Source organism: Dipodomys merriami, unplaced genomic scaffold, assembly GCF_024711535.1.
Source record: "Dipodomys merriami isolate MVZ:Mamm:240054 unplaced genomic scaffold, mDipMer1.0.p SCAF_188, whole genome shotgun sequence".
NCBI classification, from domain to species: domain Eukaryota; kingdom Metazoa; phylum Chordata; class Mammalia; order Rodentia; family Heteromyidae; genus Dipodomys; species Dipodomys merriami.
This window is the reverse complement of record NW_027203248.1, coordinates 1,425,862-1,443,454: the sequence shown is the minus strand read 5'-3', so window position 1 is coordinate 1,443,454 and position 17,593 is coordinate 1,425,862. Positions and strand designations below refer to the sequence as shown.

The 17,593-nt window shown below is 39.2% G+C and overlaps 1 protein-coding gene across 2 annotated transcripts in view; it reads left to right on the top strand.

Annotated features, from left to right (window-relative positions):
* Positions 1-1,049: 1,049 nt before the first annotated feature.
* Positions 1,050-17,593, top strand: part of Vwa8 (von Willebrand factor A domain containing 8) — a 281,922-nt gene continuing 265,378 nt past the window's right edge. Inside the window, exons 1-2 of one of the 2 annotated variants that reach the window (XM_070026692.1) lie at positions 1,050-1,283; positions 11,130-11,207. In XM_070026692.1, coding sequence (XP_069882793.1) covers positions 1,121-1,283; positions 11,130-11,207 — 241 coding nt within the window. In that variant the 5' untranslated portion in view covers positions 1,050-1,120. Of the gene's footprint in view, positions 1,284-11,129; positions 11,208-12,721; positions 12,822-17,593 lie in introns of those variants that run through there. The other variant, XM_070026693.1, reaches the window with a different exon arrangement.

Genomic DNA, 17,593 nt, shown 5'->3' with positions numbered 1-17,593 from the left:
GTTATAGATCACATAAATGTTTATTACCTTTATTTTCAGCGTCTTCCAAGTAGGTCAGAAGTGTGATTCAGCCTTTATTTTATGCCTCAAACCCAAGTCTTCCACCAACTGTACACAAAGGCTTCCTTTCTGGCCCAGCTCTTTTTTTAGTATCTGTCACAGGGCTGTGCACTGGGAAGGCAGGTGTTCAACACATATTGGAAGATAGTGATGACTCTCGTAAGACCTTTAGCTGAAAACGAGGTCTGCATCGTTTAGTTGATTTTATTTGGAGCGTCATCGAAATACTTTGCCTTGACCAAGTCACTCTTGACCTTGTTTAGGGGCTGGGGTGGGGAAGGGTAGGCAGTATAATTAAAGTAGGCTTGGTTGTGTTCCTGTAGGAGGGCAGCTTTTGGAACGTGTGACAAAGAGGCGGCCTCAGCCAGCGTCCTACTTTTCTCTACTAACAGAAAGACATAAAATTATGTTTACATAACTCTTGTATTGCAGCATGGTTGAACTATGCTTCATTGTGGATCCGTTCTGACATTTCTGAGTTTAAAATGAATACACCATTAAAGCAGTAATTTATTATTATTATTATTATTTCTGCTTGGAGTTTAGCAAATGATACTAACACCTGAGAAACGAAGGGAAAGGCGAAAGCTTCCCCACGGTAAGGCTGTCGCGGATGGATGTAGGTGAGAGTTCCCAGCCTCCCGAGCACATTTTCTCGAGTTGAGAAAAGGAGTGGAAGTGCCCCATAATACACCGGACGGTTGAAGAGGAAGGGAAGGCGGTGCAGGTGAAGATCACACCAGCGTCTGCCGTCATCCAGCCTTCCCAGGCTCCGGGAGAAGTCGGGAGCCCCTCGGCCCCGCCCTGGGCCCCGCCCCGCCGGATGCCACGCCTCCCCGGGGGGCCGGACCGGACCGGACCGGACCTGGCGGACCAAGTGAGGCGAGCCTGTCGCGCCGGGGGGGAAGGAATTTCCGGCGGACTCGCCGAGGTGCCCGCTGCTTCCGGTCCCCTGACTCGGCACGCCGCTGTCCCGGGACGCTGCCCCGACCCGGACCCCTTCCCACCACCCCCCCCTCCGCGCCTACCATTCGCCATCTCCGGCCGCGCCCGCGACCCCATGCAGTCCCGTCTCCTGCTGCTCGGAGCGCCGGGCGGCCAAGGTGGCGCGGCCTCGCGGCGCGTGCGGCTGCTGCTGAGGCAGGTGTTGCGGGGCCGGCCGGGCGGCGAGGGGCAGCGGCCGGAGGTCAGACTGCGGCACGCCGGGGCGGGGGCCGACTCAGGTAACGCGGGCGCCCCTCGGCGCTCCCCGCCGCGCTCCGCGCCCCTCTCCCCCCAGCCTTTTGCCGCTGCCCCGCTTCGCTGTGCTCAGCCCCCGGGAGTCCCGTTGATCGCGATTCCCTCCCTGCTCGCTGCGGCTGACTGCTGTCTCCTGGGAGCAAAGCGCTTGTCCTCTCTGGACCTCATTCCTGTAACCCGAGGGGTCCAGATTAAAGGTCGTGATGAGCTGCAGTCGTGCTTTCCGCTTCTCCCACTGGTGCTTTTTAACCCCCCCTCCCCTCCCCCCGGATTCTGCCTGGACTGCAGCACCTGCAGAGGTCAAGGCAGCAAGCAGCCCTGGGGTGGGGGTGGGGATTCTGGAACGCCGAACTTGACGGCAGTCTCGAAAGCCTGGAAGCTGGTCCGCTGTCAAGTTCTAGCCAGGGCTTGTAAAAGCGCAGAAATGTATACATTCTCACCCAAGGACACGCTTGTGTTTCAAGTGTACCCACGAATCTTTCCAAGTTTAACCGAAGTCTCTGAACGTTTGACATGTTCTCAGTGCTGGAAGTCATGGAGTCATTTAGTTAAAACCTTGTACTGTCCAATTGAGGTGACTGAGCCTCAGAGAGGAAAAAAAGAATGGCTTAATGGAGATCACACTAGTGCCTATATTAGAATCACACTTTGGTGCCTAAGCTAGCCCGTTTTGTTTTCGTCTGTATCTGAGCTAGCTTTAGGTTGTGTGTTGGTGTTTGAGTTGTTCGTGATGGTTAAGGGAAGGGACGTTGTTTGGGATGTCAGCGATTCCAGACAACTTTTGGTCAATATCCTTGTTGCTTTAACTGAGAAATTGTTTCTTTGTATCTCTTACCCTTATCTCCCCACTCAATAGTTTTTCTTCCCAAGGAATGCGTAGTTTTACTTCTCATGCATGCATGCATGCATGCATCCATTGAACAACTTCACACACAGAATTTCAAATTTTGTTTTTCCTCCACTATGCCTCCTAGACTACTGCTTGTCCTGTGATAAGGGAGAACATCCTGGTGGCAGGAGCAAGGCTGTTCACCTCATGGTAGCTGGGAAGCAGAGACAGGAAGGAGCCAGAAGATGAGGTGTATAAACTATTCAAAGAAAGATCCCAGTGACTTACTTTATCCAACTATGCCTCACCTGGTCTCTACCATCTCCCAGTTATAATGCTATCAAGTTGTGATTCCCTGAGTGGATTTGTCCATTAATTAAGTCCTCATGATCTATTCACTGCTGGGAACCAATCCATCCACACAGATGGCTTTTAAAGGGCAAAAATATTCAACCCATACACATTCTCCCCTCCCTTAACACATTCTTTGTGGTTTTGTTTATTTATTGGTAGTTGGCACCTGGCTACCAATCTGTATTAATACTTTTTTGTTAACTTTAAAAATGTTATTGTCAGTGGCTCACACCTGTAATACTAGCTACTCCAGAGGCTGAGATGTGAGGATCCCAGTTCACAAACTAGCCTATGGAGGAAAGTCCATGAGACTTTACCTCATATTAACCACCAAAAAGTCAGAAGTAGAGCTGAGGCTGAAATGGTAGAGCACTAGCCTTGAGCAACAAAGCTGAGGGATAGTGTCCACCGCCCTGAGTTTAAGCCTTAGGACTAGCATGCATGTCACACACACACATACACACACACACTAGATTGATTATAAAAACATTGGAAACATGGTGTGAATTTTAAAAAGTCTATTGTATAGGCAGTGGCATATAGTTGTAAATGTCCTCAAACTTTGTGTAATATTTAACGAATGAAAGCACAAACTTTGTTCTTAATGTGAGTCAGGGCCATCTTATAAGTAGCGTAATGTACTTTAGAACACAAGAAGTATATTAACCAGACTTGTCTTGCTACCGCAAAGACTCATAATGTTGAAGGTTTGCAGCTGTAAACTCACCAACTGTTTGGACACAAGAGCAGTTCTGAACCAGGTAAATGAAAGGTGAGCTCTTAGCTTACCGCAGCATGTAAAACCTTCAAGGTTGGAATGACCCATTTGGAACCAGAGATCATATACAGACAAAGGTAAAATCATAGAAAGGAGTAGGCTGTGGCTGCTACCACCATTGTTATTAAATAGATTCACTGCTTTTTCTTCATGACTTCCACATATGGAGTGTATGCTGGAATGATGTTCTCTCTGAGAGGCATGGTGTGACCACACTCACTGTCTCCTCTGCTTGTATTTGACATTACTTCCTAGAAGTTAGGGGGGAAAAAGCAACAAACTACATAAATAACAGATTTCTTATTTCTCCTGGACTGTGTATCTTATTTATTGTATGTTCCTTTGGTGCCTGTCAACACTTTGTACCTAATAAACATCCAGTGGCTTTCTAGGTGAAAGTTCATGGCAGGGAATAAGTGCAAGAGGCTGCAACTGCTTTGTTGGTGCTTATAATAGAACCTTTATTAAGCTTGATAAGAAATAAGAGAGGTCATTTAGGTTAAAAAAAGAAAAAGAACCCAAACCATGACATGATGTGTTCTCCCTTACCATTATTATTATTAAATGGGTTCATTGGTTTTACTTTATCGTTAGGAAGATATATCAGAAGTACATAGCACATGAACTAAGGTGGAATTAATGATACCTTGGTTTTTTTTCTTTCTAAAGTAAAGAGTACCACTAAACCATTAGTTCTTAGTGCAAGGCAATTCCCCACCCCTCCTAGGGGACATTTGGCACTATGTGGGAATAAACTAGGAAAGAGGAGGGCTACTGCCATCTGGTAGTTGATGCTGCTAATCTCTACAGTGCACATGATGACACCCCCAAGAACTACCTTGCCCAGAGTATCAGTTAATCAGTAGTGCCATTGCTTAGAGCCCTGAATGAAAGCAACTTCCTTGGCAAAGCTACTGTTAAAATGAAAACTTGAGGACTGGGAAGGTGGCTCAGTGGTAGAGCGCTTGCCTTGCATGCATGAGGCCCTGGGTTCCATTCCTCAGCACCACATAAGCAAAAAGAAAAAAGCCGGAAGTGGTGCTGTGGCTCAAGTGGTAGAGCACTAGCCTTGAGCTGAAGAGCTGAGGGACAGCGCCCAGGCCCAGAGTTCAAGCCCCATGACCGGACCCCCCCCCAAAAAAAATGAAAACTTGAAACAAACTCAGTTGAACAAAGAATGATTGGAAGGCTGTACAGCTCTGAACAAGAAGAGGCTCCAAGAAATTCAGTCAGTAGTATAAGAAAGCATCACTTAACCGATGGACAGGAAACACAAATGGCATACAGAAACAGCTCGGTTGTTCTTAAGCCAATGTTCATTTGAACTGTGTTCTGATCAGTTGGCAAGCTGTTCCCTGACTGAAGTTGGACTTCTGTGACTGGCTGAGACCCACTGGTTACACAAGTCTACTGTTAGGTATTCAGTTCATTATGTAGGACAGAGTACAGAGGTATCTTAAGGCCAAATTTACTTTAGTCAGCTGCAAATTATTGCATAGTAAAGTATATTTCATAGAGCTGAATGTCTCTAGAGTACATTCATTACTGGATGAATATGCATACATTAACAATTCATTAACTGAATCCAGTCTCCAATTGGAAGAGATTAAGAATACTAAAAAGCACATTTTTTAGAAGAGTTTTAACAGAAGTAATTAAAATATATAATGGAATATATAATCTATACATTTTTCAGATTGGTGAAGATCTTGAAATACCTAGAGCGAGTATCCAAATTTCTCATGAGTTAGCAGACAAAATATCAGTTATATCATTTATTTATTTATTTATTTTAGGTGTTACTACTTTGAACTCAAGTCTTTCCCTTATTAGCCAGGTTTGCTTTGGTTATTTTTGGATAAATGCTCACAGTTGTGCTCATGTGGGGTCCGGACTACAGACTTTTTAGTTACTCTTTGCTTAGCTGGGATGACATTATCAGACATATCATCATAACACCCAACTTTTTATTGGTGGAGGTAGGGATCTTAATGTTTTTTGCCCAGGCTGACTTTGAACCAGGATTCTCCTGATCTCCACCACCTGAATAGCTCAAGAAGAGGCTAGGATAGTAGCCTAAGTGAGCCACTGTGTGGAGGTCTCCTGGATCAGTCTCTTGGTTTAACACTGTTTGGAGAAAACAGACCTGGGGATTCCCTCTTTCCAATACTAACTGCCTTCCAGACTTTTATCAGGTTACAATCTATAAGTCTGTTTTCTCATCTATCCCCTGCTTCCAGCACCAACCAACACTTTTTTCTGTGTGGTTAGTTCTATATGGCAGACTAACTTGACATCTCAGATTTGTCAGAATTATGCTGTCAACTGCCTGGTCAGTTTTACTCTGCAGGCCTTTTACACTTCCCTGTCTCTGGGCTACTATATTAATAGCAATGATTTGGCTATGGAGGGTCTGGGCTATTTCTTCATTGTTACTATATTTCACAGGGAAGGAGGGAGGAAGGAAGACAAACAAGAAAGTAAAAGGAAGGAAAAAGAAGTCTTATTCTGCCATCATTGACAATAATCCTGGAGAGAGATATATTAGTCAAACTTCAGGCATGTGACCATCTTGATGTTTAGGGCTTGAAAGTGGGGTGTTGTGGCTGTGTTTGTATAGGGCCTTTACCCATTGAGATTTTAGTGCTCTACCACTTGAGCCACAGATTCACTTGTGGCTTTTTGGTGGTTAGCTGGAGATAAGATCTTAGGGATTTTTCTGAACAGGCTGGTGCCAAATCTTAATCCTCATATCTCAGCCTCCTAAGTAACTAGGATTACAGGCATGAGTGGTAGTGGTACTGAGGATTCAAACCCAGGGCTTCATGCATGCTAGGCAAGCATTCTACCAGTGAGCCATCTTCCCAGCCCAGGAGTTGATGTATCAGTGCCAACCAAGCCTTTCCAGACTTTTTTAAAAACTATTTTTTATTGTAAAGATATTGTACAGAGGGGTTACAGTTACATGAGTAAGGTAATGAGTACATTTCCTATTGAGCATTATTACCCCCTCCTTTGTTTTCCCTTCACCATCCCTTCCCTCCCCACCTCCTCAACCCTTCTTCCCCCCCCCCCCAAGTTGTAAAGTTTGTTTTCAACATAGTTTCTTATACATCTCATTGTTACAGTGGGTCAGCCTGTATCCTTAATTCAGCATTTTGTTATTTCCCTTCCCATCCCCAAATTAGAAAAATGTATATACAAGATGCAGGATACCAGCATCAAATACAGTGAAAATGGGTTATACCATGGGGGAAGAATATACAAAGGAAACAAAAAAATTACATAGTACATTATAAGTACATTAAAAACAACAGCAAGAAAGATACAACCTCTTGTGTCCCTATCTTGTTCATTTTGCTTAGCATCATCTTATATGGTCATAGCTTTTGACCTTTTCTGCTTGTCCTAGGCATATACTAGTTCAGTCGTGGGCCCTAAACTCTGGGCCTGGGCGCTGTCCCTCAGCTCTTCAGCTCAAGGCTAGTGCTCTACCACTTGAGCCACAATGCCACTTCCGGCTTTTTTCTTTTTGCTTATGTGGTGCTGAGGAATGGAACCCAGGGCCTCAGGCATGCAAGGCAAGCGCTCTACCACTGAGCCACCTTCCCAGCCCGAGACCTGTGTTTCTTTGGCCTGACTTAGTTCACTTAATGTAGTTTTTTCCAAGTCTTTCCACTTCCTAACAAATGGGGAAGTGTCATTCTTTCAGATGGAGGCATAGAATTCCATTGTGTGTATGTGAGTGTGTGTGTGTGTGTGTGTGTGTGTGTGTGTGTGCGTGTGTGCATGCGCGCGCACACATGCGCCCGTGTGCCACATTTTCTTGATCCATTCATCTACTGAGGGGCATCTGGGTTGGTTCAATATCTTAGCTGTGGTGAATAATATTGCGATAAGCATAATTGTGCTGGTAGCTTTAGTAGGCCTTGTTTATGATCGTTTGGGTAAATCCCCAAAAGTGCCTTTGCAGACTTTAAAGATATATGCCAAAAATAATATGTTGTTCTGTTATAAAAATGGCATTTTTAATAATTTGTTAACTGACAACTTGATTAGGGCATTATTCAATTTTATTGGTAACAATGGCTAAACAACTACCTTACAAATAAATGGTGTACTTGCCTGTGTACCATGCCTCAGTCTTTTGGAGGGACATTTAAAGAGGCTTTACCAAGATGTATCAACTGGCTCTATTTTACTTTCTTAGTTACTAACTCCTTGTTTATTGTGCTGAGAATGAGTTGGCAAAATAAAACTATTATTTTCTAAATTCTTTTGCTGATACAGTGTATTTATAATATATTTTATGACATGGTTAAATATATTTTGTCAAACTTTTAAAGTTTTCACAGGTCTTCAGGTTGAGTGCCAGTTAAGCAAACAAGCTGATCAAAAGTATGATTTCCTGAGTTCAAGTCCTGATATCAGCAAAAACCAGAAAACCCCCCTAAAACAATCAAAGCACTCAAACTTACTGACAAAAAGCATTTTCACTTTTCAATTAAAATAGATGTTTATATATATAGACACACAAATATAAGGAATATTGTTAAAAACTACTGAAAATAAGTTATGGGATGCATTTGGTAAACTACTAAAAACCAGTAAAGTTAGTAAATAAATCCAATGTTATTTTCTTATGCAATTTTTCTTTGTCTATATCATTGGCATTCATTGTATTTAATTATGGGTGTCTCATATATATGATTCTGTAGTGTTAAGTATTGTATGGTTTAAGTTTTAAAGTAAGTTTGCAACTTGACCTAAAAGAGACACTTAAAAATTGTCTCTGATATTTAGCCGATATATTGTGAAAAATTTGGTATACTGTACTGTAAATGATTTCAGTTTAAAATGGATCAGTCTCAATGATAGGAATTGCTTTAATGTTCAGAAGTGCTTTTTCTTTTTAAAGCAATAGCATGTTTTCAAGATAAGAATTGAGACAGCTTATCTTTGAGTGTGTGAAAAGCTAGTGTTTGAAGCTTCCTATTCTGTGACCTTTCCCATCCTAGTGCACTTGACAATACTCTTTTACTTCCCCAATCTGCTGGCACACTATCTGAAACAGCCAGTGTAGACTCAAATAGTCAGAGCTAAAGTATCTCTGCACTTTGAGTAGGAACATTACAATCTTAAGATTTATTTAATTGATTTGAATAATTGTTTTTCCTTTTTATTTTTATTTTTTTTGTTGGTTATGGGGCCTGAACTCTGGGCTTAGGTGCTGTCCCTTATCTCTTCAGCTCAAGTGCTCTACCACTTGAGCCACAGCACCACTTCTGGCTTTTTCTGCTTATGTGGTGCTGAGGAATTGAACCTAGGGCCTCATGCATGCAAGGCAAGCACTCCACCACTGAGCCACCTTCCCAGCCCTTTAATTAATTTTTATTAACTTTAGTTGTACAAAGGAGTTTCAGTTCAACATATCAATTTGTACGTACAACACATCTTGGTCAGTGCACCCCTTCCATCATTCTCTCCCAAGCCCTACCCATCCCCTCAAGCTTCCTTGTTCTATTTTCACATATGTACATTGAATGTTATGACTGCATTTGCCCACCATCTTTTTTTATTTGGCTACCAGCGGAGGAGGGCCCCCACCCCCAAGATAAGACATAGTTCAGCTTCCTGTGTGATTTGAATAATTTTAAAACGGAATTTTCCCTTGTGGTTGTAAACCTCTATGTTCTTTAATTTGAGTGCCCTGGAGCAAGTGGTGTCTTGCAACCTATAGGAAAAGGGCTTTTCAAAAAAATGCCTGTGGGACTAGAGAACCTGCAGATCCTTCCCTTAGGAACTTCTGGAAGAGAAGATGGGAAAACTAGTTCTGGAACCTTGGAAAGTGTTCATATATCCTCACTGAACAATTACTGTTAATAGAGGAAATACAATTTGATGAAATGCTGTGAAAGAAAGCATTATAAAAGTATAAAGACTGTGTAAGAAATGCATTATGAAACTATACATCTAGCTAGCAAAAAAAAACAGGAATAAGTGGAGGAGTGGCTCAAGTAGTAGCCTTGAGTGGAAAAAAGCTGAGGGACAGAGCCCAGACCCTGAATTCAAGCCCCAGGAATGGAGTGGTCAGTTCTTGAGGGGGTGGGTATGCTAGAGGAAAATTTAGGGAGGGCTTACTGGGGGAGATGAAGATATTTAACTTGTGTACAGAGATAATGGTGTAAGAGAAGTGTGGAAGGCCATTTAGGCTGAAGATGTAAACTTTCTATTTATTGAAGAAGGAATATAAGAGCTCGATGTGTTTGGGCCCACTGAGTTCCATTTTTGTTGGGATTGAGATGCCTTTAAAATAGTCTTGGTTAGGCTACTGGCAGGGATGCAACTCCGGGAGAAATGTGAACCTAAATAGATATTTAGGAATTGTGTAAAGAACAGAACTGTGCCATTGGTATGGACTAGCTGAGTCAGAAAACTAGCCTGGTGAGAACAATGCCCAAAATGTGAATTGTTAAGACAGGAATGGTAAATGCCTGGTTTGTGTGGTTGCCCTAACTCTTCCCTGTCTGCAACAGACATAACTAATTGATCACTGCCTTATTTCTCTGTGACAGCATTTTCTATTGTGGTTTCTTCCTTTTCATTTGGCCAGTTAGTGCTCCATCACTTGAATCAGGAGTCCAGCCTGTTTTTGCTAGGGCTGGTCTAAACTATCATCCTTCTACTTGTTTTCTTCATAGCTGGAATGACAAAGTATAGACCACCGTTCCTAGCTTATTGTTAAGATGGGATCCTCACTCTCTTTTTCAAGGCCTGGCCTTGAACTATGATCCTTCTGGACTCAGTCCCGATTAGCTGGAATTGCAGGCATGGAGCATTTGAGCCCATTTTAATGTATTTTTAAAAATTTATTTAATGTGATTGTAAAGGTGTTATACAGAGGAGTTACAGATGCCTTTTGTATGATATTCAAATGTTTGAAGATCTTTTAGTTACCTTTTCATTGGTGATTTCTAATTTCACTCAGATGTGGTCAGAGAGCATACTATATAATTTCAGTTATGCGACATTTATCAAGATTGGCATTATGGTCTAGCCTGTCATATTTTTTGTGAGTGTTCCATGTAAATTAAAAAAATGTATCATGCTGTTATTGGCATATTGTTTCATAACCATCATTTAAGTTAGATGGGGATGAGTGAGTTCAGATCTCTCTGGCTTTATCTCTACACTTCTCTTAGCCAAAATGCCACAAAGTGGTTTCCTCCGCTTTTGAGCCCTTTCCTCATCTGCTTCTTCCAGCAGTTACTTAGAGAAACATATTAAGTTATCCATATATGATTATGGGTTTGTCTTTTTCGCTTTTTGTTCTGCCAAGCTTTTTCTTTTCTTCATATTTTTTCCCCAGCTCTCTTCTGCCCAGGTTACCACAAGTCTTTGTCTTTTTCTACAAAGGATCATGGCTTCTGTTAGACTGCTATTTGCTCTCTCCTTTGGCCTATCAGGCCTAGAGATGGTTCTAGATGCGTTCGTTCCAGGGAACTGTATTGACCTTGTTGTTTCTCAAATTGCCCTCATCTTCATAAATAGTTACCTGATGATGTAACCAAATGCAACAGGTTCTCATCTTGATGAATAAAAGGGAAACAATAAACGTGGCCAAAAAAACCCAACAACAATATGTTGACAAGGATTTCTTGCCTATGACAGATAAGGAGAGCATGGAAGTTGTTTCCAAAGTAGTTCCCTCCTTGAACAAAGGGGTGCATGGAGTTTTATTGGAAAATTTATACAGAATCATAAAGGAACTACTTTAGGGTAGGCACATGTGTGAGTATGCTCAGTTCAAGTCATATTTGAAAAAGGAAAGATAGCTGATGCATTTACATTTCTTTGTTTTCATTTTAGGTGATACAATTAATATTGGAGATGTATCCTACACATTGAAAACTCCTAAGAACCCGGAACTCGTGCCACGGAATTACAGTAAGAAATATGTTCATGAATGAATATTAACTTTTTATTATGGAAATCTCCAAACAATACACAAAACTAGAGATACTAGTTCAAACCTAATGGACGTTCAGCTTCACATTCATCTATATCTTGATCTTCAGTTTTTGTCTGGAAAACTTCAGACCTATCCCAGAGATCCTTTCTCGTTTCACTCAGGAGGTATGGTTGGTTGTAGGGCTTGAACTCAGGGCCTGAGCACTGTTCGTGAGATTTTGAGCTCAAGGATAGAGCTCTACCACTTTGAGCCAGAGCTCAACTTCTGGTTTTCTGGTGGTTAATTAGAGATGATTCTCGCAGACTTAACTTCTGGGTATGGGTTAGACCCACAATCTTCAGATCTCAGCCTCTTGAATAGCTAGGATTACAGGTGTGAGCCACCAGTGTGAGACTAGTGTGTAGTTTTTAATGGGCTGGTGGGTGTGCATTGGTGTAGGTTTTGTGTGTCACTGGACTGTGTAGTATATTAATTCACCATACAATGATTGGTTGTCCATTTCTAAGTTAGTTGAAAGTTTCTTTTGTTTTTCTCCTGCCATTCTTCAGTAGGTGACAGTTAGCTATGGGTCTTTTCTCTTTTTAGAAGGGCTCATTACTTTCTAGAATTTAGTTTATTTAGGTTTCTTTGTATTCTTAGGTTTGTGTTGCTTCAAGAAATTGTGATTTTTTTTTTTGTGAAGATTAACTGATTTGTTCTGCTCGTAATGTTAGAGTGAAATTTGCTTGCAGTACTCTTCATTCTAACTAGAAGTGGGAGTCAGGAACATTTGTTTTTAATGTTCATTGTTTAATGGTTACGTCTAAGCACATTATTATAATAGACAGGTTTTCTTTTCTGGGGGCAAGATTAGTGACATAAATTCTTCACAAGTTGTTACACTTATCTGGGGAAAAATTGAGAAAATAGATTTATTATATGTTACCTGCCATGGGTACATAATAATTGAAAAAAAGAGCATTTCTCCTGATTTTGGAGTGTTTTCTTATTGTGAATGTAGCTAACTTTTTACAGTAAATTTCAGAGATGAATAATATTGCTCTTAATAGAAGAAAAACTTTTATTTTTTTTTGAGTTCTGTAGGAAAATGATAGCTTGGGTGGAGATTATGCTTATAATTTTGGCTGTTCTACTCTCTGGTTATGTGAATTTCTCTAGGTAACATCTACTACAGTCTTCTTGACTGTAGGGGATTGTGGTTTCAACCTCATGGATATAGAATAAGGATTAAAAAGTATAAGTGAAATGTGTAGGGTAGTGCTTTGTACTTAGTGTTCAATAAAAATGAATACTCACACAATCATTTTTCTAGATTCCCTAGTCTGGTTCCCTCTTTTTATTTCACATGTATGAGTGATAATCCTGAATATGACAATTAGTAAAGGTTATTTTGGTTCTGTTTAAGAGCTAAGCAAAAAAAATTAGATTTCATTCTGTCTTTATAAAATAAATCTTGGTCTGATGTGGTGCCTCACACCTGTAATCCTAGGATTTAGGAGGCAGAAGAAGATTCCAAATGGGTGGCCAGGCTGCACTCACAAGTTTTCAGACTAACCTGGACTACATAGTAATACCCTGTTTCAAAAAATGTAAGTCACTTAATCTGCTATGCATTTCATATAGATTTGATTTTGTGTTCTCCCTCAGTTAGGTTGTTAGCAGGCTTACATTTGTCAGCCATTCATGTAAGCCTCAATTTCCTTTCAAAGATCTTTTTCTTTAAAACTTAATAATTTTTTCATTTTTTTTGTGTTGTTAGTAGCTTGCTGTTTGAAATTTACCCGAAGAATTTATGTTGAGAGAAGCTGGGTAGTCTATAGCTCCAGTTTGCATGTTATCCATTCCTCATTCTTCCTTCCATGCACACAATATCCTGGTCTATTAAGATTGGTATATCAAAATGGAAGTATATTTTTCATCCAGTGGTAAAATTGTTACTACTACTGTGTTATTACTACTGTTGTTTCTACTACTGTGTTGTTTTTTCTTTTATGAGCAACTATGTCCATTTGTAAGAGAAAGAGTGTTAAGAATGTGTCTTAGAAGAAGAGACTTGGAAAACAAAATCTTTATTTGGTTGCTCAGGCATTATGAGGTTGCTATATTAATTGGACAGATAAAATGTAATTTATTAGGCAACATGTTTTATGTATCTTTATTGTATTAAGTTCAAACATTAAGTTTATTGAACTTTCTTTCTCAGGCCATATTTCCAAAATGGGAAAAAATACAATTGTTTTTACCGTTGTATTATTATATGATTGAAGATTTTTGGTTTGGGTTATAAGGAATTTTGATGGCTCCTTTTTTCTTTTGGAGCTTAAAGATTATCTGAAATACTTTGGAAATTGTGTTTCCTTCCTTTGTTTATTCTTTAGTTGAGCTTTCTAAAAATGTTTCTTGCTTTTGGATGTTTATGATTTTCAAATGAAACATAAAATGACAGACTTTTGTTGAAGAAAGGAACGTTGGCAATTATCATACTCTCCAAAACTTTGTTTTGTAGCCAGGAAAGTAGGACCACAAAAATTCTTGCAGAACACCAGTTAACAAGTAGAAAGCCTATATTTCCTAACTTCAGTTTGGTTTTCCTTTTATAGTCTGCCATGAAAATTAATCCTGAAATGGAAAGAATGGTATGTTAGAAAATTACCGTGGGATTTAAAAATATGAAAGATGATTTTGAAAAAAACCCACTGAATTAGTTAGGCATGGTGATAATATTTTATTTCTACTTTTGTAATTATGAAATCATTGAAAATCCCTATTATAGTAATGAAGAACTATAAATCATACTGTTGAACTATGAACCCTGCTATTCATGTGTTTAATAAATGCTAGCTGGCAGGTACCATAGACAAGAAGTATTCTGAAAGGGAAGTCTAAAGTTTATTGACAAACTTCACGAAAGCAGTTTTGTCTCATCAAATAAAATACTCATTTCATTGACCACTTTAGGTAATGAATGTTTATAATCTATAGTTGGTTGTCAACTTTTCATTAGAATTTACTTCTGTTTTCACAGTGTGGAGCACCATAGAAATTTATACTAGCTCTAGCATCTATTCAGGGACCAAGCACATTATTCATCCAAGAGTTGGATTGCTTTTTTGTGTTTCATTATCTAGGTCTTGTCAGCTCCTGCCTTAACCATTAAAATTTCCATTCATCATCTTAGTCCAAAGTCTCTCACATGCAAGTGTTGAAGTGGATAACTGAACCTTTTTTTTTTTTTTTGCCTTTTTATGTGAAAATCATTATCTCATAGTTTTGATGAAATTGGCAATTCTTTTTTTTAATAGAAATTGGCAATTCTTTAAAAAAAGTGTCTTTCATATTCTGTGCTTGAAGTTAAACTATATTGTATCAAGGAGGTATTTCCTTCAGGATTTACCTTATGAAGTCCAAGGTAACAGATTTTCCACAGATAACTTTAAACCTGACCTCAGAGTTCCATTCTGCTTCATTACATAATCTGCTTGTTGAAGTCAGTGGACCAGTTATGCATAAGGTCATTTAGGGTTTATTGGACACATTCATCCAAGCAATTAGGGCCTGCAAAAATTTTCTGCAAGAATTACAACATTCTGCTCGTATAATACATCACAGTATGAGAGTTTTTTTCCTTTGGTTTATAAATAATTTTGAGGTTTGAGAAATTCAACAATGTCATAAATGACTGAATGGTGTGAAACAACTAATCCCTGTGTAAATGTAGATGATTTAGAACAATCATTGCAGGGAGTTGTCAATTTTAATGAATTAATGACAGAGGTTGTATAGAAGGTAGGACTCTGGGGGGAAGTATTGACTGAAATTCTTTCACTTAATAGAGCCAGGGCTTGAAAAAACCTGAGAGAAGCAAGTCCTCCAATACTTAGGATCTGCTTTATTTTTAAAATTGCACTTTGTCTCTCATTATGTAAGACTTTACTTTTAAGGATTAACTTTGAGCTTTCTTTAGATGTATTTTTTAAGGACAGAGTTCTCCAAAGAAAGACTCTGATTAAGTTTTAAAGCCCTTAAATTTGTTTTGAAGTCTCTTCTAGAGACTTTAGCCAGTGCCTAATTTTTCTTAAATCTTCTTTCTCTTAGATATCATGTACTAGGCAGATTTAACAAAATAATGCATTTTATTATTCTTTATTTTGCACTTTATTTTTTGTTGTGTTCTTCAGTTTTCATCTCAGATATACAACATAAAGTTAACTAATTTTTAAATTGTAGAAAAATATATAGAATAACACACACATACACACAAATGTATGTTTACATAAACATACAGATTTTTCTACCTGGGCTGGCTTTGAACTCTCATCCTCCAGGTCTCAGACTTTTGAGTAACTAGAATTACAGCTGAACCACAATACCTCAATTTTCAGAAATTCTGTTTGAAATTTGGGCATCTATATTTCTGAGGAATATTGAATACTGCAGTGTTCTTTTCTTGGGACATATTTGTCATATTTTTATATCAGGTTAGTGTATCCTCATAGAATGAAATGTTAAAATATTTACTCCTCTTCAGTTTTCTGAATGGGTCTGCATACAATTTATGATTTTTCCATTAATGTTTGGTGTTATTCACCAGTAAATCATCTTGACCTGCATTTTTCTTTGTGGGAAGATTTTTAACTGAAAAATTCAATTTCCTTTCTAGATGTAGTTGTTGGAACTATTTCTTCTAATGTTATTTAAAGAAGAGTTGGCTCTTTTAAGGAGTTTATCTTTTTAGAAATTTGTTAATGTCATCTAAGTTGTGTAATATGTTGGCATAATATATTTCATACTGTGCCATCATCCATTTACTTGCTAAACTATTTGTATTTCATGTACTTCTCATTTCTGATGTTGGTACTCTGTGTCTTTCTTTCTTAATCAGCTTCTCTAGGGGGTCTCTCAATTCTATTGTTGGTCTCAGAGATCAAATTTCTAGTTTCATTGAATTTTCTTTGTTTTCCTGTTTCCTATGTCATTGATCCTAAAGGGAAATGACACTACCATTTTTTTCCTTTGGATTTCATTTGCTCTTCATTTGCTAGTCTCTAAAGGGAGAAGCTGAGGCCATTAATTTGAACATTTCCATTTTCTCAATGCTATATAATTTCCCTTAAGAACTGCTATAGTGGCATGCCAGAACTTTTAATATATATTAATTTCCATTCAGTTCAAAAAGTGTTGTAACACATTTGTAATTTATAAGCATGTTGTTATTGAAAAGTTGGGCTCTACAGTAATCTTGACTCTGTGCAATAGCATCAATGACCCAGGGGTAAGGAGCAAAATGTGGCTGTGTCTTGGGTCTTGATGTGTGAAGAGAAGTACAATGCAACTTTCTCCCTTTCAGAACTTGTTTGGAGGTTCTAGCAGTGGAAGTACAGCTACTTATAAATGCTTGACTGAAGAACAGCAAAGCCTACAATGTTGAGGGAAACAATGTGAACTTTTGGGAGCTTCCTCGGTTGCTTTTCTTTAGTTGTTCTGGCCAAAATGTAGTTGTTTATTTTGTTGGAAGAACATTGCCCATCCTACCTACTTTTATCTCTTGTCACTGATCCCATATTTTATTTAGAAGTATTTTATTTAGTTTCTAAATGTTTGCAAAATTTCCAAAGATTTTTCTGTAATTTATTTCTAATTTAATTTTGGTTAGGGAATATACTTTATATGACTTGAATTCAAGAGACTATATCTAATTTTTTCAAAAAATGATTATATAGGCTGGACACTGCTGGGTTGCATCTATAATCCCAGCTATTCAGGAAAGATTAGAAGGATCATAGTTTCAGTCCAGTCTGAGCCAAAAAAAAAAAAAAAGTTTGTAGGGTACCATCTCAACAGAAAGAGAGCTGGGTGTGTTGGTATGTTCCTGTCAACCCAACTCTTGTGGGAAGCTTAGATCGGAAGTTAGTGCCCTCGGTTGGACTTGGGGGGCGGGCGGCGGAGTGAGACCTTATCTCAGATGTAACTAGAACAAAAAGGGCTGGTAGAGAACCTATCCAAAGGCATGGCCCCGAGTTTAAACCCTAGTAATACACACACACACACACACACACACACACACACACACACACACACACACACACACACACACACACACACACACACACACACACACACACACACACACACACACACACACACACACACACACACACACACACACACACACACACACACACACACACACACACACACACACACACACACACACCTTATAAAAATAGAATAATGAAGCCTGTTTCATTATTTAAAACAAATAAAATTGTTTTTAAAAGGAAGAGAAGGAGATTAAGAAAAAGTAATGGGATGAACTGGATCAAAGTACGTTATACACAATATAGAAAAATAATAAAACCTC